The following is a 23065-nucleotide window of genomic DNA, read 5'->3' as shown; positions in this document are numbered from 1 at the left end:
TAATTTTGATATCCACAGAGATACCAAACAAATTATTGAGCTATCCACTTCTAAGCACCTTGGAGATAATTAAAATGATAACAAACAGCTACTACGGATTTATCAAAACCAAATCATGTCAAACTAATGTAATTTTCTCCTTTTACAGGGCAACTGGCTTAGTGGATAAAGGAAAGAAAAAAAATGTAGTATATTTTGACCTTTGTTAAAACTGCTACACATTTCTACCTGACATTGTCTCAAAGTAAAAAAGAAAATAGTGTAGATAAAATCACTGTGAACAGGAATGGAAATACATATTGAATTAGAAGAATCCACTTTCAAAAGGTGGTTATCAAATAAAGAATATTTTGAGATATGTATCACAAAGATATGATGAGTCCACAGTCAATATTTTCATTAATAATTGTGGTCAAAAAAGAAATACAAAAAATTTTGCAGGTAACACATAAGGAAGGGAGTGGAAATTGATGGAAGCAATGTTCAGAAATCAATAAGATGGCATACTCCAAAACAAAGCAGAAAGTACTCCTTGGGAAAAAAGAAACCCAAACCCATATCAAAGGTAGAAACCAAAAGGGAAAATAACTTTCAAATATCAAATAAAGACTTTGGGAATTCTGTGGAATTAAAACAAGAATGCAGTGTTGCTGCAAAATAAGAAAGACTAATTCTAGTTTGTATTCAGAACTCAAAAACAGAAGACATGGAGGTAATTATTTTGATAAACTTGGCACTGGTAAGGCCTCTGGAAGAATATTGTGTCTAATTTTGGATTTCATATGCATATTTACAGACCCACTAAAAATGAATTTGAAGAGGGGCAAAATGACTCATAAGCTGCTTAGAAAATGTAACCAATGAAGAATGATTGAAAGAATTAGGTTTTTCACTGGAATAGATGAAGCTGAGAAGTACAACAAAATGTTTGCAGAGTCTTGTTACAGAGTAAAGAGCTGTCATCAAAGAGACCGGGAGGAAGGGCAAGAAATACGAAGGACAAGGATAAACTTAAAAGATACTGCCACATCATTCTCTAATTCCTTCTCCTCAGTATTGGTGGGTTTACATGTGAAGAACTGGGTCCAGTTCTGGGCTCCCCTGTAGAGAGAGAGATGGAATGACTGAAGGCAGTCCCAGAAAAGGCTGTGAAGGGGATGAAGGAGCTGGAGCAGCTCTTGTAAGAGGGGAGGTTGAGAGAAGTAGGACTGTTCAGCCCAAATAAGAGAAGGCTCTCAGGAAACTGTCAAAATCTGTCTATAAATACCTGGACGGAAGGTAGAAGAAGATTCTTTGCTAGGACTTGAACCAGGTCTTTAGTGGTGCCCAGTGACAGGACCAGAGGCAACAGACTCCAAATGAAACACAGGAAATCCTCTCTGAACATCAGGAATCAGCATTTCTGCTGTGAGGGTGCACTGTTACAGGGGCCCACAGAGGTTGTGAGTCTCCACCCTCGGAGACATTCAGGAGCCATCTGGGAATAGCTCTGTGTGATTGGCTCTGGGTGGGTGTGCATGAGCAAAGTGGTTTGACCAGATCATCTCCAGAGGTCACTTTCGACCTCAACGATTTTATGATTCTAGAATTCTGTAGAAGTAATGATTCAAGATGTTGAAGTTCATTCTGCTCCACTAGAGTGAGAAATTAGAAAATATCAGGATTATAGACAGAGGTTAGATAAATATTGCCCAGTTCCACACCCCATGATGTCAGAAAAACTATAGAAAATATTCTGGAAATTATGCAAAATCTACTGGGATAATATGGCAGCTATGTACAAACCATATGTGCAAAAAGCAAAGTCACTGTTTCACGGGGAGAGCTACAACATTCTCTTCCGTGGATTTTTAGCAGAAGACTGAAATGACATTTCTTCATGTTGATACAGCCTCTTGGGTAAAAAAAAAAAAAAGGAAAGCAACAAAAAATCCCAAAAACTAATTTCCATTATGGCTGTTCTGATTCTACAGACTGAATACCATGTTCTCACAGAGCACAGTAATAATGACACCTGTGTTCCCAACAATCTCTGGCTTAAATAAAATCCCAAAGATTTAAGGAAGTGTCCCAGTACAAACTCCATTAAAAATACAGACATACAGCTTTGTAATTCCTAGGGTAAATTTTCCAAGGAATGCAGCATTTTACACACATCCATTTTAGCAAACTGTTTGAAAAAAGTCTTAATTATTATTAATGTTGTTGCTGCAGTAGCATGTGTTGCAGACAACTCACATGAGCACATTTAAATGTACTGCTAAAGATAACTAGAATAAAAAAGAAGTATTTTTCAAAGTAACTAAGGCAGGCATTAAGTAGGATTCAATGGATTAGACAAAAATATGAGCTACAATGAAGCAATACATAACAGCAATCACAATATAATTGCTCAGGTGCAAAATATATAATATATATGATTAATAAAATCATATGAATGAAAAAAACTGGAATGGTGCAGCAAGTGTAACTGATGACTAGAAGTTATATATCAAGATGATAGCAATCCATAAGCTACTAAAACCTTCCTCTTGATTAACTATATTTCATTAGAAAGTCATCAAATCAATTCTGTTGAAACTATAAAAGATGATGCTGCAATAAATAATTTTTGGAAGAAATTCCAATTACCTTGGAAATTAATTTATTTTTATTTGCAAGGATTTAGGATCCATAATTTTAACTTCAGTGTTTCAGTTGCCATAACAACTTTGTACATTTGTTCCTAGTTCATTTATGAGCACATAATTTTTCAATTTGATTGCATGATTTGATAGATAAGACAGTTTAATGCAGTTTTTAAGCTAACTCATTTAAACTATTTACTGGAGGATTGCTGGTTATTTCTGTTCCTGATAAAGCTCATAATCAGGCAGAGTTAATTTAACAGAAATTATATGCAATGATAATGTTTTCCAGTAAATTCTGTTCAATAGACAAGACTTATTCCATAGAGACTCCTTGTTCAGGTGAGCAGTAGTAGCTGTGTCATCTCCTGCCTGTGTGTTTTGCTTTACTCATGAATACCTGAGAACAATCAAAGACCTCAGAGTGGTGGGAGTGATCCTGCAGGATTTTCCCACCACGGTCACAAAGGTGACATGGGGAATTTATTCAGATGTTTGATGTAGCAACTGTGCAAGTTTTGCAGTTGTACTGATGACTAGCGATGACAATTGTGTGACGCACAGTCACTTTTGTTTTAAATCAGAAACCTCTTTCATTCTAGACTCACTGCCTTAATCTCCAAGTGCTGCAGTGGCTTTTGCTCTCCTCTGTATGAGTTTGCCATCAACTGTGATGTTCAGAGCAGGACACTGCAGCAGAGTGTCTGCACAGTGCTGAGCTGCCCTGTTGGCAACACTCTGCTAACTTGATATGCCACTTGGGGGTGGAGCAGGGCCTCTGGTTTTTTTGAAAGAGACTTCAAAAGTACAGAGCTACTGACAGCAGAACCTAGGATTGGAATCAGACAGTTGAGAGCCCCACATACAGGTGATATTGGCAATCTCAAGGGCTCTCTCTTGGATAATATGTCTAAATGCCTCTGGAGAGCATCTAATTAAAGCTGTCCAAGCATGTACCCAAAATTCTTTACAGATCTAAACCTCTAAGTAGCTAACAGTGAGTATATGATCAAGCTGGGAAAGGAAACCACACTATGAGAGATGCTAGTTAATTGTTTTAACAATTCTTTCTGTCTCCTTTTAAATGGAAGCAGTCACAGAGCTTTGTCAAAAAATTATATTTGTACCTTGTTCTGAATACGAGGTCTCCCTTCCAGCAGTAAATCATATGAGAAGGAAATAGAATGGTCAGTGAACTTATTGTTTTGTATATTTTTTAGCTCTCAGACCTCTCTGCTAATTTTTTATAAGAATATTGCAATTTCAGATTAAATATTCAATCTACCTTACAGTTCACTAGATATCAAAGACCATTTACATAAAAAAACCAGCATCTTTCTCAGTTATCTTCTACATAAAAGGATTAGTTAGAAGTCTCTTGTCAATTTATGGTGAGTTCAAAGAGCTGAGTCCTTTGCCTCACATAGACCTTTGTTACAAATGATGACAATATCCCTGAAAAAGCAAATAAATGTGACAATTTTCTTTTTGTTCTGCCTGTTGTGGTTCATATTATTACAGTGTCTTTGAACATACAGCAAGACGTGCCAAAATCTGTGTAGAAATTACCTAGCTGAGGAGTAAATTGATGAGATGGTGGCAGGGAAGGATGTACTTTAGTGTAGCCACTGCCAACAGGCAGCACTATCCTCAACTCACAGGAATAATATTATTGAAAGATTTTCCAAGGGGATATGGGTTGGCAGAGACAGCCATGAATATGTCCTACAGTGATATTTAAAGCCTACTATTTTCAAAGGAGAAAATGACAAGTGAATCTTTATTAGATGAGCTTTCCTTCCAACAGTTGTCTTTGCTTCCATTACACCATTGTAAAATCAACAAAAACCTAGATAAGTCAGAGGGTTCCTTCTGGTAAAATGGATGAAAGTAATGTGAGATTCAAGCTTCAGTCTGTTACACATCAAGATTATAATTCAGCATATTTTTCTAATTCTCCAAAAGAACATAACAGAGGTCACATTTCAGTGGCCTTCCTAAATTGCAACTACAGAAATGATGAATGCTTCCATGTGCAAAAGTAGACACCTGCCTACATAAAGCAACTGCACATAAAAAGTGCTTGTGTATACAAGAGATCATGTGCAAATATGCTGAGACATTTATGATTTAAATGCCTTAAACTACAAACACATGCATATACTTAATACACTAAAGAGAAGAGTAGGGTTTCTTGGTTGGGCTGGTTTGGCTGCCAAAGTGAAAAATGAAGGGAGGAAACAATTTAGTTGAAATTGAACCAAAATATGTTTTTTCATTGTTTCCTGTTCCCATAAGCTAATAATTGCCATTCATTCTTTAATGCCAAAACATCTTGGTTTTAGCTCTTTTGGGGAAAAAGAACGGAAATGAATTCTTAGGTTCTGAGAAGGGCTGGGGAGAAGCAGCATGAGGGTGTTTCCTCTTCATCCAGGAGTTCAGCGGCTCCATGATATTTGCGAATTACATCCAGCATTTTTTCCCATCCATTTCATAAGTTCCTGTCCAAGAACAACCTTTTAACACACATGCTGTTTGGAAAACATTGCAGATTTAGTGCCTAATGTCTTATGCAGAAGTAAATACAAGGTGGACAGTGAACAAAATTGTTTAAAGAGAAACATATGACACTGTCTAGGATAGCTTTTACATAATTCAAGTCTTTGTTTTCATCTTAAGGATCAAATTAATCTGGGATACTTGCAAAATGTCATAATTCTTTAGCTAATACTCTCTTTCCTGCTCATATATTTAAAAAGCAAGTGTCATCACAATTAGAAATTCTTAATTCAGACTTCACCTAGCAGAGCTAGAGTTCATAGACTACAGTCATCTAAATTGTGGTTCCTTCATTATGAGAGCAAAAAAAAAATATTCAAGGCCCCCAACCAAAAGTAAATAAAGTGTTAAAAAATTTAGTTGGTGTCTAAGTTAGTAATGGTTATTTATTTGAAATAGAAACTAAAAGGGAAGCATAGTTAGAGGATCAAAGCTTCAGGTGCTCTCTCTGTGACAAGGGTTTAAAATTACACAAAGCCTATTCTGAATGAAAAAGTCACATCACCCTTTTCTGTGCTCTCCTCCTGTAAATAGGGACAAGGTGATAACAGATTCTTACAGAACAAGGATTCCTAACTTTTCAGTTCTTCTTTCTCAAATATATTAACAGATCTGTCTTAAAAATGTATTAAATATGGGCTTTAAATGACACTGAAAGGATCCTGTTCCTGTGCTTCTGACTACACTATGAAACTGCAAGGAAAGAAATTGAAAAAACAAACTTTACCCACTAAATTTTATTTGAGCAGAGGGAGAGACTGGGGCAGTACCAGGTCTTGACTCCAAGGTCACAAGTTGGCAGTGACACTGAAACGCTTTGACTTGCTCTGCTAACATCTGTGTCCACAGAGGTGACAGCAAAAGCATTAGGTTTGCTGCTAAAGAGAGATCTGTACATCTGCATTAGCTGATGTCTAGATTAGATTGGAACAGAAGAAGCAGTTTGCTTTTCCAATGCTTTCAATGCATGTTTCCTCTATCTACTCTCAGGTATGTTCCTTCTTATGCAGAGAGCAGAACAACCATTTCATAACTGAGCAATGATTTTCATTCAAGACATTAACCAGCTGAAAAGAAAGCCTAGAATTTGCCTTCAGAAATCAGCTATTTTCCATCATAATGAGGCTTTATCTACCTTTTATAAGTGTTGCAGTGTGAGGAAGTCAATAGAAAAGAATTCAAAACAGCTTCACCTAGTAAGATACTCAAAGAGAACAGGAAAAGGAATATCCTGCCATGTGTGATAATATGCTCCACAAAGTACATGTAATGTTGACTGCTGTTGATATTGTTAAAGGTGAGGTTGACATTCCTAGCAGAATCAACAGTTAAAAAAACCCAGACGGCTCTACAAAACGTCTAACACCTATTAATATTAACCTGGTTTTGATTAAGTTAAAATTAGGCTATCTCCCTGTTTCCATGATCACCCAGGAACCCAAAAGGAGCACAATGGGCATTCAGGACAGCAAAACATGTATGCAGGAGTTCAGAGATGTCATAAAGTTCCCAGCAGCATCCAAAGTTGTTATTCTATGAGACAATACAAAAAAAAAAAATAGCCTTGTGGAAAAAATACAATTACCCACAAGGAAGATTTTGATTCTACCTGACATAAAGAAAAGCAGTTCTTTCATGTAACCTCTTATTGGCCTTTTAAAAGGGGCTATGGTCTGTGGTATCATGGTTATTGTGCCTACTGGGGTTACACTGCAATCTAAATAACCTGGTTTGGGAAACACTCCCAGAAGCTGAGATGTGATTTAGAAGCATTTTCAACAGGTTTGAAACTTTCATTACATTAACTATTTCCTCTGGAGAGGAACATCAATATTTCAGACACAAAAAAATTCTTCCTTTTGCACAGTTAGGCCATTACTCAATCCAGTATTAGCAAGCAATTTTTCCCAACTATAAAATATTGTTCAGTATTGTTCAAGGGGGTTGCAGTAAGTTTCCTTGTCACAAATTTAGAACAAAATAAAACCTACTAGTCCATGCACTATTTTGATAAAAACATACCAGTTGAGCAAATTTCTTAGCAAACCTTACTTATTCATTTAGCAATAAATACTGGATTTGAGCTCCTCATTTAGAAGTTGATTTTTACACAGATCAAGTTTCCTAAAATTTATGGATACTTTATTGCTTATCTTTCCTAAACTCCTAACTAGGTCTCTTTAGAAATGGAAGTCTAGACAGATCGAAAACAGAATTAGTTTCCTAATGTTTTTGAATACTTTACCACTAAAACTCCTAAAAATCTTAACTACGTCTTTTGTAGAGCACATCCTTAGCACTTGTATGTACGTATCTTGAATACTGCAGGGGATTTCGATGAATGATTTAGATTAATGTTGACTGACAGATGACAACTGAGTTTTATGAAAACTTTTGACAAGTCAACATTTGGCTTTCCTCTCTGTTTTGGAGATAACACAAAACTTTCTGAAATGAAGACTTGAGACAACCAGGTTCACGTTTTTCTGTTTCTGCAGTAAAGCTTACTAGACCACTTCACTTTGGAATGGAAAACAGTCATGAGTGACACTCCTGAGAGATCAGTATTGGGACTAGTGCTGTTTAACACCTTTGCTGGAACATGGACAGTGTGATCAAGTGCTCCCTCAGCAAGTTTGTCAGTGACACCAAACTGAGTAGTGTGGCTGGCACACTGGAGGGAAGGGATGCCATCCAGAGGAACCTTGAAGGCTTGAGAGGTGGGTCTGTGTGAACTTCATGAAGTTCAACAAGGCCAAATTCAAGGTCCTGCACCTGGTTTGGGTCAATCTCAAGCACAAACACAGGCTGGGTGGAAGAATGAGTTAAAAACAGCCCTGATGAGAAGGAGTGGTGGCTGTTGATTGACAAGAAGTTCAACGTGAGCCAGCAGCGTGTGCTCACAGCCCAGAAAGCCAAATTTATCCTGGGCTTCACCCAAAGCACTGTGGGCCTCAGGGCAAGAGAGAGGATTCTGCCACTCTGTCCACTCTCATGAGAGCCCACCCATAGTGCTGCATCCAGCTCTGGGGTCCCCAACACAAGAAGGATGTGGAGGTGTTGGACCATGTCCAGGGAAGCTGTGGATACTCCATTCCTGGAAGTTTGCAAGGCCAGGCTGGATGGGGCTTTGAGCCAGTTATTCTAGTAGGTGTCCCTGCCCATGAGAGGAGGGGTGGAACTAAATGGTCTCAAAGGTCCCTTCCAACACAAACCATTCTGTGATTTTATGATTCTGGATAAATTAGGACAGAACTGGAATTCAAATGGAAGCCACTTACAAGTCCAGTCAATATCCTAGACACGATGCTGGAGAATGAGAAATCTCTTACGCACAGACTGACTTCAGTGAAACCAGGATTTTACCTTAACAGTCAATTTCAGGACACGTAAAATATTCTTTGACTCTTTCGTGAGTTTATTCTAGAAGCTTTAAATGAAATACTGTCTATTCCTTAATTTTGCTACACATTTTTTCAGTTATTACCTTTCCACTTCAGAATTATGCTATTGCTCCTAATTTATGCAGATTTTGACATCATACTCTTTATTCAAAGTCCTTATTCAAACACGTTCCATACCAAAGGGAGAAAATCAAATTCTTGTACTAGGAAAATTGATCAAACTAGGTCCTTGGCAATGGATTTGGGGATTCCTTAAGGTGAAAGACACAATTTATTTCCATTACCATTCACAAGTTCATATTACCATGTTCTACTTGGAAGAAAATTCTAACAAAATGAAAAGATGGCATAGTTGATTTCTGGGTTTTTTTCCAGGGAATGTGTATTTCTCAAAAGCAACAAATCACTGTAGATTAAGTCAAGCACCATAACTTAGTACGAGAATAAGTTTTCAGGAAAAAATTAACTAAGCCAGACAGAATGACAAAAGGTCTCAACACAAAGTCAGACAGAGCACCACTGGGCTGACATCATCACCCTGAAGGTAAAACAGTCAAAAGCAGCGGGAGAGACAAGGAAGTTGATACAATAGCAACAATGAAACACATACTGCAGGTTTATTCTTCTCATTGTCTTTAGAATCTGGTAGGAAATTTGCACATATCTTCAGGGCCAGTCTGTGCTATTAAAGGTTTGAGGCCCTCCATGCTCAGTAAAACTAGCTAAAAAGTGAGATCCTACAAGCCTGGCATCACACACTAGTCAGACTCTTGCTGTGCAACAAGTGACATGATGCTTTTGTTGTCAATTTGGGCTCATGTACCAAATCTAGCAACAGCTCCATGTATTTTAGATAGATAGATGATTTTAGAAAGGCATCATGTTCTACAAGAGCTCTTTAGCCCATTCAGCCAGATATTTAAGCACATCTTCACAGAATGAGTTTTTAATGATACTAAATAAGGAAAAAAACCCAAGCCCAGTGCATACAGTCACCACACATCATTTTATCCGCCAGTAAGTACAGTTTGGGATAAGGTTTTATCTATCTACTTTTACTGAAATCAATGGAAATCCCTCATTCAGAGGCATAAGTGTCTCCATGTGGCATATATTATATCATAAATAAACCTGTATTTGAGAGAAGGGAAAGATGATGGGATAATACTGTTCTTCTCAGGCTGTAGATGTATAATGGAGGATAAATGGGGCAGTGAAGAAAGAGAGAAACAAGCAACAGACCAAATCCCACCTCTGCACAGCGCTATGAACTTGGCACAGCCCTTTGAACTACATTGGGTAGGATTTCTGCTTTGCTGAGGGTCCTTTATACACTGGGCTATTAATTTATTTTTCCCTGGGGAATATGCTACTGGTACATGTCAAAGGCAGCTCTGTTTGTAACTCCTGGGAGAAAAAGCCTGTCACGAGCACACTGAGCTCCATATAAAGAATCACCCAAACTGTTGCAATAGGAGCCCACACAACAACCTGTGTGCATTGCCCTCAGTGCACTCCCCTCTCTGGCTGCAGACAGCACGTGCTTTCTCCCTTGCTGGACAGGTGTTTTTTACTCTCAGACACTTCTAAAATACTAGCTTTTATCTTAGAGATGGAGCAAAATGTGCAGCTCAGATCCAGATGTCCCTGATCCTTTGGAAAAAGACAGATAAACAGGATAAACAATTCTGAGCTGCAGAATTTTGTTATTTTTAACTCTATTCACCGCATATGCCTCTGTCACTGCACAGAATAAAACAAATATTTGATAGCACAGTGCTTGCTTACATCAAGTACCGCAGTGCTATTTACTAAGACAACACTATAGTTATTTACACAGTGAAGACAATAGATGTTTAACATTTCTGATGTCTGACTAAAAATCTGTAGAAAACAACAACAAAAAAAAAAAAACCCAAAGAAAAAACCAAAAGCAAAACAAAAAATCCCAAACAAACAGAAAAAAAACAAAACAAAAAAAAAAAAAAAACCCCAAGAGGAAATAGTTATTTGTTCCCCTGCATCTTTCAGATTTGTAAAGCAGTCCTAGTATTCCTCTCTCCCCAGTGGTAACTTTGCAAGATTTCATTTGAACATAATCTTTAACATCTGAAATACTGCAGTCAGATGATTCCAAAGACAGGTTACATACCAGGAAGGTTCAGACATTACTGTAAGTGTCTGTGTGACTGTGGGAAGCAAAAGCCACTGACTCAAGGACCATCTCAAACATGTACAGCTGAAAATCTATGCAAATGCATGCACAGAGAGAGCCCTGAAAACAGAGGTGAAACCAAAACCTTACGTCATGACCAGTGTCTCATCTCCAGGTTCACTAAGCAGTCCATCTACAAAGACAGAAGTGCTGGTAAAATTATGTGTGCTCCAGGTCTGCCCTTCATCTATGCTGAATCTGTAAAAAAACACAAAACATTTTCATTTACAACTATTGGTATACAAAGCAGAATGCACTTCAAAAATCCCCTCACTACTAAAGCTTAGGATTTTCAATCATAAAATAGAGTGTGCCTAGACAGTGCATGATATTAATGTGATCTCCTCTGCAACTCATCCAGGGATTCACATTTTTATGAGAAGGTGTAATAAATTTTCCACAAAAATAAAATTCCTCAGGTTGATTAAAAACTGAGCTCTGTCAACAAATTATCTTGCCACCTTGAAGATTCAAAAGCAAATTAATTCACATTTCATTCTTTCTAGTCTCTGAGCTATAGACCTATTAAGCAGAGGCCAGTGAAACATGAGAGGCCAACTGCTAAAACATGGGAGGTGCACTAACTCCAGGAACCAGTATGAGGGTGGCCCTTCATGGCTGCTACTTAAACATTGCCATCCACTTAAACATGGCCATCCACTTAAACATTTGAAAAAGATACTAATGAATTGGCAAAACATATTTCAAAACATATTTCAAATGTGCATGCCAAAACTTATAAGTCAAAGTCTTTTTTTCTGTACATTTCCTTCAGGTCTTTTGGACAGTAGGTTAATGATGGCTTTCAGTCCAGATAACCAGGTACAGAGCCTAGTTCCTATTCATGTATATAACACAGTTCTGCAAAAATAAGCCAATTCACAAGTGATAAAGATGTCTTTTTATGCTTTTTAATGTCTTTTTTAAGGATGTATTTTTATGCTGAAGATTATAGTTCTGTGTGCCATTACACAAGGTTACCAAGTTTTGCTGCACTATCATGCAGTCTAAAACTTGATCTTTTATACCAAATTGCTTTGCAACAAACCTTTCCTGCCAAACAGGCTGAGAAGCCCATTTGCTGCACTGTCACCTATGAGAAGATCTATGCACACTGCAGTTATTTGCGCATGAATATCTCAGATGAGCTGTGATTCTGCCACACCAAATTACACAGCACACAAGCACAAAGAAGTCCTTCACCTGTTGGCTCCCAAGCTCTGCATTATATTGCTCTTGCCAGAGAAACTCAGGGCTATTCTCCAAGTTCCCTATGGCCCTTGGAGGGGACAGAGACTTTACAGTATCAATGAACTCTCCTGACTGCACACCTAAGCCACATGTGCAGCACAGGCTGAGCATCCCTGACATGTACTGCTGGTGCTACCAGTAGCAGATAATTATTCTGAACATGGCTTCTACTGCAGAGTTCCAGAACAGTCTTTTAAGCAAAAAATGCCTACACTTATGCAAGAGAATTTTATTATGCATGATGCCATGGTATCTTCAGCAGCATGAAGTAATCTTAAGTAAACATCCAACTGCATTTTTGTTGACTCAATGAATGTTAAATTAAGCTGACTCCACCTGTGCTTCGTACATGATCACAATGAAATGCTTATCTTAAACTCTGAACTTTGCCTGAGGTCCTGAGTACATAACAACTCTACTCTAATTGACTGGAGAATTACTTGAGTATTTTCAGAGGGATAGAGGTGTCTTTGATAGCCACAATAACTCCACCATGGTCCAAGTACAAGATGTGGTGCTCTTCTTCAAAGACCTACAAGTCAGACAAAGAAAGGCCAGCTAAGCAAATGTACAGAACAGCTGAAATAAAATGAACAAGCAAAGAATTAAGAGACTTATGTTTTATAATGTCCACACTTCAAACTGAAAAGAACATAAAAGTCAGGTTAAGTCTTATATTTCTCCCAGCTGTAAAAGAAAAGAAAGCTAAGTAGGTGAATCAGAAAATGTTCAGGTTCAAATCACAGTCAGATTAAACTGCCTAAAGTGATTTTAGCCCAAGCTTATGTTTCTCATAGTATACATTCTGCATTCCTTCCTGTTATATATCACCAAGTGACCCATCACCTTCGGTGTTTGCCATAGTCTGTGTATCCTGCAGAATGAAATGCTTTGTAGTCCAATTCTAAGAAAAAAAGGAAAAGTACTGCTGTCAGTGACTATCTCACATATTCCCCAGAACCTACAGAATGTAAAATAATTGGTGCAAGCATGTTTTCTGCATTTCCAGTGTCAGTGAGTTTAAGTTCAAATATTATGTGTTGTCCCATGGAGACCACTGTGAGTTTGGAACCAAGATACATGTAATATTTATTTAATGGTATAAAGGATTAAAAACATCATAAATTATTTTAATTCCTTTTCTAGAGGTTATCAGCAGTGCTAAAATAAAAGCACCTTTCTTGTTTTCCATCTAAAATCTGTTTTAAGACAGTATTTACTTTTGTTATTAACCTCTGTACTTCATTAAACACAAAACCAAGTGATATGTGAGAATTATACACACTTAGCCTTCATGCAGTCTTCCGTATGCTTTGACAAAGCAAAGGTGAAAACAATAAAGTTAGCTTTACTTTGCCTTGTAAATGAAAAAATACTGACAATACTAAATTGTTTTCTTCTTTTGGCAAAATGAAATGCTACATTTAGAGCATTTCTCAGAAAGACTGAGCTGGAGCTGGGGTGAAAATCTCTTACAGCACACTCACAATTACTTCAAAAATAGGAAGCATTTAATTTGGGTTGAGAACTCAGTCTTCCTCTGATCTAGTAAGAACATATTTTATGGGAATCCTAGGGCTTCAAGTGTCTGATCAGTTTTTCAGTGTTGCCAGTTTACAGCAAAACCCTGATAAGAGGCATTGATAGTCCAACCTACTCATTCCCCCAGCTGCATATTTTAGAAGAGAATTCAGTAAAGGACAGACATTAATTTTAGATGCACTTCAAAAGGATGAGATCAGCTGGAGTCAGATAAGCAAGCCGAGTTTTGATCCTCCTCTAAACTTTGTTTGAACTTTCCCTCAAACCAAAATGCAACAGGATGTGCTGGGACACCAAGTCTCCCATAGCTTCAGCACCAAAGATAAAGGAAGCTGATACCTGCACCACTTAATGCAAATCAGCCTTCCCCAGAAAAGCACCAGGGTAGGTCTTCACATAGCATTTTAATAACCCTGCTTTAGCACACTATAAAGCACAGAGCACACATTACAGGCATATTAATGAAGTTGTTATTTCATGCTCTTCTTGCACACACTCACTTCAAACTTTTTATAAACAAAATGTATGAAAGCCTTATGAAAACAATTATTCATCTTCAATACATTGAAAAGAATGAACAGTTTCATGCCTGTTTATCACAAAAGTAAACGTTTATCTCTACTTTCTGGTAAAAAACCCCAAGACAAACAGTTTGCAAAGGATCGAGGCAAAGGTGGTCCCAGTGTGAGAGATGAAGTTCAGACCTATGAAGATGAGATATGTGAGTTCACAGCAGGCTACAAATTCTGATATACATCTCTCCACTAAGGCAGGCAATAAATCTATTCTGATCCTTACTACGAGCCAGCCACTACAGAAAAAGATTTTTATAACCTATTTCTGTAATTTTTTTTGTGCGTGTTTTGTGCTTTATAATCACAATATCAACTTCTATTCTATCCTCTTCCTTCTGCTGTAAATGCTTTTCTTCCTACATCTGTCCCAACACTTCAGCAGTTATTTCAGGCCAGAATATCTGTTGGAAGAAATTGGGATAGCTCCATGAAATCAGTGAGAGCATATTTAAGTGGTTCTAGAGAAATATATGCCATACAATTTTACTTTGCAATACAGAAGTTGCAAGAATAAACAAAAACTCCTGAGATTATGTTTTTATTTCATGAGGTGATATCCATTACTAAATTTAAATCTGGAAACAGAAGCTTTTCTACACAGAATGAGCCAGTTGGACATTCTCAGGGTTGAAAGGCTGGAATTACATCCTTTTTTCTTGTGCTTAGGAGTGTTGCCATCTATCTCCTAAGATGCCTGCAGGAAAACATGTATTCTCACTTAACTGAAGGTTTTTCAAGTTGCTTTGATACACAAGGATTTGACACAGATAAATAATATTCCAACAAAAAACCACCAGACTAAAGCTCCAGAGATCTAGATTTAGCTTCTAGACATCCAAAAGGCTTTCTGTGTAACCTCATTATCTTCGCTGAACATTTTGTTGCTGCAAGAACTACTCTGGTAGCAGATCAAATGTGAAAGGTTTATTACTGCTGACTTTTTCCTTTTATTTATACCATTTTCTTTGAAATCCAGACTTTCCTCTTACTCTTTGCTGCATAAATACTTTGCTATATTTCAAGTACAGTATTGTAACAGATGCTGTTGAAATAACAACAACAATCAGACTTGTGAACAGAAATTAGTATTAAAATAAAAACACTCATACGTATACATAAGGTAATCCTTAGCACTTAACAGAGTATCCTAACATTTCATGTTCATTAACACATTTATTATATTGTTTTCCTGGTATAATAGACAGAGAAACCTTTCAAATAAACGAGTTCATGTTAGCCTACATCTTCCTGGTCCACTTGGCACTTAAGTTAATGGTTGGACTTAGTGAACTTAAGTGTCTTTTCTAACTTTAATGATTCTGTGATTCTAAGCCCACATATTTCATGATAATGCCAAGGTGAGATTCTTTTCTTCTACAGTCCAGTTCATGGCATGGATGTTTAAGCTGCTTTCCAATCAGCTCCTAAAGCACTGCTGTTATTTACAGAGCAATGTTGTACAGTACATAGCCACAATTTTCAGGTTTCCTCAAAGAGTGATGGTTTCAAGATATACCAACAAGCAGCTCAGCTATGCAACAGAAAGGTAGAAGCACATCTGGAACTAGCACAAGTGTTATTGTGATTATTTATAACAACAATTCTTGGTTTTGCTTCTTGTTTGAGCTGACACAGGTAGGATGCAGAAACAACCACAAAACCACAGATGAAATGCAGCAATAAATTTATCCTCATTATCTGGTCAAGCAAGGGAGCCCTGAAGCAGCACCTGGTCAGAGACATACCAGACACTGCAGAGCTGAATCCATGCCAGAGGATCACCCAGTCCCCTGTATTGTAGGGGTTTGCACAGGTGTAATTTACCACTCTGCTTTGGTCTTTGCTGCAGCAGGGCAGGGATCTCAGCCATGTTTGATACTGTGCCTTTGTCACAGGCCTATGTTATCTAAACACAGATGTTTGACTTGTCCAACACAGAGGTACAAAAAATTAATAGTATGATATATATGGGTTTTGACACCTCAACTGCACATCACTTGACCGTGTTTACAGTTCTTCTCACCAACCTTCTGATTTTTTCCCAAACATTTCCATTTATCACTAGAATTTACTTAATTTCAAAACCTCTTATTTAGGCAGTCATTTCTGTCTATGAACTCTGGCTGTGTTTATAGGTAAGTCTTCCTGAACCCTTATATGACCACATCAAATGCAGGCTATGGAAGGTTTGAGGCTGTCTCAGAGCACACTGTTGAATTACAGGATCTTTGACCTTCCCCACAGTCCTATAATCCACAGTCCTATGAACCAATACTGCTATTATTACAAGAAAGGTTTAATTAATTCCTTGCACTACAATTTTCCCTAAGTCTCTTATGTTTGCTTTTCTTCATTCTCTGTCTCCATACACAAGCACAGACTGCTCCTCTTCTCCTCTGTACACAGCTCAGCAACATCATGTGAGCTTGTAAGAAAGGTGCCAGACCCTCACTCATGACAACCACAAAGTCTCCAAGGCAGAGACTTAGACAAAGTGTTGTGCCAAAGCACAGGATTTCACCAGCTCACAAGACCTGCAATTTACTGAATTATCTAAATTCCTGTATCACATGACTGAAGCCTTCACTTTTGTTCTAAGAACTCCAGCAGAGAAAGGAAATGTGTTGCTGTCCTCTGGAAGAATTGTTTAATTGTGCACAGTGAGGCCATGAAATACATAAAATAATCTACAGTTTCATTCTGATCACGAATATTAGAATTGAGTAAGCTCTTTCAAGGGCTTCATGGGAGTTTCAACTAAAATAAAGCTAGCATTGCTGTTTGCCATTTTGACTGTCATAATGAGGGATCAGTTTGTGGTTATTTTACAGCATAATTAGGCACCTTAGGGTCAAATTGTAGCACATTTCATTTACCCGTGTGTCTCTACAAATAAAAAGCAGTGAAAACATGAATTTGATCTCATTCCTCTTCTTATTTTTTACCCCAGGAAAACTACAAAACTTTGGCAAATGCTGACAAGAAATTATGAGAGGCCTCTACACAGTACCCACTGTGAATCCTGAAAGGCTTTTGCATTTAAACACCTATTTATTGTATGCTAGATTTCAAGATGGAATTTGGTATAAAATTTTATCTTTGAAACATCAAAGGATATTATCATTACAAAAATAACCCAATTCTTTTTAAAGTACTCTGTGGAGTACTAATGGAACCCTACAATAGTAATATAGGAAACTGTCTGTATTTTTCTCTTTGAACCTCAAATTCCCCAAGCTCAGTCAGTAACACTACTGAGAACATTTTCACACTTAATGGTTCTAAGAAAATAACAAAATTTCATTTCAGCTGAACACTACAACACTATTTTAACTGAAATTAAATTATGTTTTGAAAACACTTTGGTCCTTTGAGGCTGCTTTTTTAAATCCTGGATATATAGTATAAGTAGAATCTATATGATATTGTGTATTGTTGCTATATACATATATAGAGAAAGAAAATACCCCTATGCTGAGTGCATTGGCTTTGCACACAAGGTTTTGGTAGCAGTTTAGTCCACTGGGGTGGCTTCTTTGAGACACTTCTAGAGAAGATTTCCCCACATCCTACAGCCAACACCAGCCAGCTTCAAGACGGACATGCCACTGGTCCATTGACTCAACTCAAGGCTGAGTCAATCAGTGACAGCAGTAGTGCCTTTGGGATTATGTATTTAAGTGCACAACAGCAACTACAGCAGGAGTGAAGAGCTGAGGATATGAGAGGGGAACAGCCCTGCAGACACCAAGGTCAGTGCAGAAGGAGGGGAAGGAGATGCTCCAAGTGCCAGAGCAGAGGTTCCCCTGCAGCCCCTAGAGCAGCCCATGGTGAGGCAGCTGTGCCCCAGCAGCCCATGGAGGTCCAGGATGGAGCAGAGATCCACCTGCAGCCCATGGAGGACCCACACTGGAGCAGGTGGATGCCTGAAGGAGGCTGTGACTCCATAGGAAGCTGATGTTGGAGCAGGTTTGCTGGTAGAACTTATGATCCCACAGGGGACCCATGCTGGAGCAGCCTGTTCCTGAGGGGCTGCAGCCACTCTGGAGAACTCATGGGGAACTACAGCCGATGGAAAGGACTCGTGTTGGAGAAGTTCATTGAAAGCTGTCTCCTGTGGGAGGGACCCCACACTGGAGCAGGGGAAGTGTGAGGAGTCCTCCCTGTGAGGAGGAAAGAGCAGCAGAGATACGTGTGTTGAACTGGCCACAGCCCCCTTCCACAGCCCGCTGTGTGGCTCAGGGTGGGGAGGTAGAGAATGAATGAGAAAAGTTGAGCCCATGATGAAGGGAGAGGTAGGGAGATGCTGTTGCAATATTTGGGTTTATTTCTCACTATCCTACTCTGCTAGTAATTGGCAATCAAATGAGTACCCCCCAAGTCACGTCTGTTTTGCCTGTGATGGCAATTGGTGACCAACTTCCCCCTTGTTATCCCAACCCATGAGCTTTTCATTATATTCTCCCTCCCCTGTCCAGCTGAGGAGAGCAGTGACAGAGAGAGATTGGTGGGCACCTGTGGCAAACCCACCACACTGAGACAGAGCAGCTCAGGAAACAACACATGAGAAAGGTGAAATGCTTGAACTGATACTAGTCAGTGGAAGAAAATCCATTCAGAATTCAAGGAGAATTATGATATCACTCTTCTCTTTTTAACACTTTGGTATTTGTACTCCATGAATTTATTAAATCATGCCAAAAGACTTCAAAATTTTTATTATTTTTTGAAAATATCTTTTCACTGTCTCAGTTTCAATGAAGAAAAAGTTTATGCTTTAGTAACAGATTTCAGACTATGAAGCAGAAGAATTTTTGCCCTTGTACCTGAGCTATGTCTTATAGCTCAGAATGTTTTTACTGCAAGATCTAGTACAAGTCCACTTCATCATTAGCATAGGAAGATTACTTAAATTATTAAAAACCTAAACAGACACTATGTTTTTTGCATAAGATACTTATAGGATCCTTAAAGAGACCAAAATATTTGAACTTCAGCAGAACCTGACAGCTTGATCAATTTGAGTCTTAGAAAATCACCTTCTTAATCTCTTAGTTTCCAAGCAAACTGGAGATAATAATACCTCCTCCTTCAAAAGAGTGAGTATCTAAAGATTAGTTAAGCATTACATAATTCATCACATTTGGTACATTACAATTATTTCCAGTTTCCTTTGATGATTTATGCCTCCTACCTGACGCCACGTGTTCCCACAGTCAGATGTTATGTACATCTCTTCTTTATACTCAACCAACTGGGACCCCAGGTTACCTGCCACAAAAGAGGAGAAAACAAGGATTGCATCCACATGAGCAAGAGAGATTGGATGTAGTCCTGATGCCAGTCTGTGTAACAAGTTTCCAGGTCAGAGCAAGAACTAAACATAGTTGAATAGGCTTACTTCATTTCTGGTAGAACCAGCAAAATTCTTTAAAAACACATATGTACAATCTCAAAGTCTTCCTTTCCATTGCTAGGTTGTCCAGAGGTGGAAGCAATGAGGCTTGATTCTAATACCAAAAGGCAGAAGTCAGAGCAACATTTTAGTTTTGTTGCTGCATGCTGAAAATTTATTATGAAACAAGTATTTAAGGTGTAAGTATGAAACACCCATAAACTCAGAAGCTTAAATATTAATAACATTCTGTAAAGTTATTCACATTGAACTCAAACTGTTAAAATGAAATACTTTTTCTTTAAAACTTGACGAAGTGGTAGCTAGACTAGAATCTGGTGTAATATGCAACATGAAAAGATGGGACAGGGCTTTTGAAAAAGAGTAAATACAAAATAATTGAAAGAAGAATTATTTGATTTACCTAAATATTAAGCAGAAAATTACTGAATATATTGACAAATAGAACTGAGGAGAATTCATCTACCTGAATTCAAAGTTAACAGAAGTGTTAAACTTGGGGAAGATGACAGCAGATGCAGTCCCAAATAGATCTCCATCTTTTAACATGCAGTACTTCAAATAGCAAATTATTAAACCATCAGGCAGCTTAATGTTCTAGGGGAGAATCATTAATGGCACAATATTCCTTCTAAACAATATCCTCCTGGGGACTTAGACTTAAATATATGGCTTGCATGTTGTCACAGTAGAAATAAGATGAAAATTATCAAATCCTCTTAAGCAGAAGAGATTATGAAAGAAAACACTTGAGATTAGAACAGCACTATGAAATTTCACTTGTGTGTTATATAAATAGCTGGTTTTTAACCACTAAACCAGATCTGTTTATACAGAGTGTGCTTACTGGTGCTGAAAGGTTCCCAAGAGGAACGACAGCACCCACTGTCCAAAATACACACTGCCTAAAATACACACTATTTAGACCATCAAAGGTGCATGTGCTTCACTCACTAATAGGATAACTCTACATCATTTACCCCTAAATACATCCCAGACAGGACTGCAACATTTATATTGAAACAGGGAATTTATAGGAGTCAGTTAATTCCTTTAAATTACATCTAACAGTTCAGAAGATGCCACTTCCCATTCTTGGGCTTTTCTTGGGTTTTCACCTTTCCAAGACACTGCACATTCTCTCATTTATCACATAATTCAGCAAAGATTTACTTGGTCATAGAATCATAGAATATGTTGAGTGGGAAGGGACCCACCAAGATCATTGAATCCAACTCCTGGCCCTGCACAGGACACCTCAAGAATCAGACCATGTGCCTGAGAGCATTGTCCAAATGCTTCTTGAACTCATGCAGGCTTAATGCTGTGACCCTTTCCTGGGGAGCTGTTCTAAAGCTCAATCATCTTCTGGGTGAAGAACCTTTTCTTGATATCTAACTTAGACCTCCCATGAATATAACCAAATGAAATAGCTCCAAAAGGAAGGCTTCACACATTAATTCAGTTATATTTTCTCCCCAAATACCGCTTTGAGATTAATCTGATCACTAGAAGGAGAAATGAATAAGAAATCACCTTCTCAGGGCTGAGGGAAGGGAAGGAAGATTTGATAAACTGCATATACAAAATAAATTTCTTTTGCTATTCTTGCTTTACTCTGTTATACTTTTCACTGCTGTATCACCTGCAAATGGACATATTCTTGTGCTACTGAAGTTAATCACAAAATGTTTTCTATAGGACAGCTGAAAACAGAAATATTTATTTGCTTGCTAGAATCTAACATACTGCTGTCAGTCTACACTCTTCTTTACAAAGATAATTTTAATGAATGCAGTGTTAGTTTTGCTCCTGAATAAATGCTGTTTATTCTACCTCTTTTCACCACTTACTGAATTCTACTTGGATGAGCAAGTCTTTATTTTGAGTATTGCTAGGGATCTGCACTTTAAAGAACTCAGTGGTAAATTGCCTTGCTAATGGAAAATTAGTCTGTAAACAAAACAGCATCTACTCAGCTTCATTAAAAAGCCTTTTCTATCCAGCTGACTTAGTAATGACATTAGCAACAGCATTGTACTTGCACCTCTGCTAAAAGACAGACATGATTTCTCCTAGTTCTGATTTTACTTTACTGTCTTTCCTTGGTAAAAGAGCAAAAGCAGTTGGTGGGCTCAGTTATGATTCCACAGGAATCAGAATCTGGGACACTGCTTTGGGAAAAAGGACTTCAGTGATGTTTGACCTTTACAGAAGTGGTGCATGCAGGACCTGCTGATTGTTGACACAATGTTTAATTGTGGCATTAATGAAGGCTGTAACTTTCACTACTTCCAGATTTTTTGGGACACACAATTATATGACATAATTTTGCAAACTTTGTAGAATGAAGTCTTCAAGCAGAAAAAAAACACCAAAAAACAAGCCATAAAACACTTTTCTGTAAGGAAGGATAAAACTTCTCAGTGCAGTTGGAGTTTGTTCTGTGGGAACCACAGACCATGGCCTGCTGAAAAAGAGCATCAGTGGATTCAGAAAGAAAAAACAGGCAAGGCCAAAAGAAGGAAAGCTGCAGCACCAGAGGAGACAGGCAGGCTCCTTCAAAGTGAAGAGGGAAGAACCCGTGCAGCCAAATCTGACATGTGACAGACAGAAAGAAACTTCCACAGGAACACATAGTGATGCATAAGTTTTATAAGCCACAGAAAAGCCACTCTGAAAGCTGTTAGCCTGAAAAAGTAGAACTGGAATAAAACCAAGTCCTTCAAAGATCCAAGAGAACTTACCCTACTTTTATTAGAAACCTTTCTATTTAACATGTGTGACACAAGAGTTATAAGTTTTCTCTAGCTAAAAGGTTACATTTTTAAACTTTATTTTTCAATATGCTAATAAAAAATAACTTCAAAGATTTGGAGCATTTTTGTTCTTTTTGACATTTAAAATAAAGTGTATAATTGTAGTCTCTAGCTACCTTGCAGAGTGTTGTGTTACTGACAAACCAGCTAACTTAACACAGTGCATGTAACGGCACCCTATAAACCCCTTTACAACAGCTCCAATTCACATCAAATGAAATGCAAAAAAATCCTGACATTAATAACACTGCAAACAAACAACTGCAAAGCCACAGCAGTCTAAGTAAAACTGAGAAATTCTAAACCTTTCCATGATATATCTGAGGAGAATTATAAAACATGTTTGTGAAAGTGTGGCAGCCAACACCATGTGAGCACAACTGACTCTGTGACCAAGTGACAAGAGATGGTGAGAAAGAAACAATTATGCCCAGCCCAAGACTGGAAGACAACAATGTTTAATTACCATTCCCACCAAGTCCTGAAGTGTTTGCACTGTACCTCACCCCCCAAATATCAGTGTGCTACTTTGCCTGGTGGGCCACACCAAAATCAGTGCTTCTTATTGAAGCTGTAAATATCTGCAGTAACTCCTCAGCTGTGCCACTACAGCACAAAAACTTTTCTATCATGTTAACGGGTCTGTGTTAGATCTCA

General features: G+C 38.0%; 1 protein-coding gene across 1 annotated transcript in view; it reads right to left on the bottom strand.

The window, feature by feature from the left end:
- The window catches only part of SORCS2 (sortilin related VPS10 domain containing receptor 2), a 523925-nt gene that overhangs the window by 37025 nt on the left and 463835 nt on the right, over positions 1–23065 (bottom strand). The window contains exons 12-14 of the mRNA XM_041402743.1: positions 19368–19444; positions 12497–12588; positions 10896–11003 (exon numbers count right to left, since the gene is read on the bottom strand). Coding sequence (XP_041258677.1) covers positions 10896–11003; positions 12497–12588; positions 19368–19444 — 277 coding nt within the window. The remainder of the gene's footprint in view (positions 1–10895; positions 11004–12496; positions 12589–19367; positions 19445–23065) is intronic.

This window comes from Onychostruthus taczanowskii, unplaced genomic scaffold (assembly GCF_017590055.1).
Source record: "Onychostruthus taczanowskii isolate IOZ18803 unplaced genomic scaffold, ASM1759005v1 scaffold2, whole genome shotgun sequence".
NCBI classification, from domain to species: Eukaryota; Metazoa; Chordata; class Aves; order Passeriformes; family Passeridae; genus Onychostruthus; species Onychostruthus taczanowskii.
The sequence above is the reverse complement of the archived record's forward strand: the minus strand, read 5'-3'. Positions and strand labels throughout refer to the sequence as shown.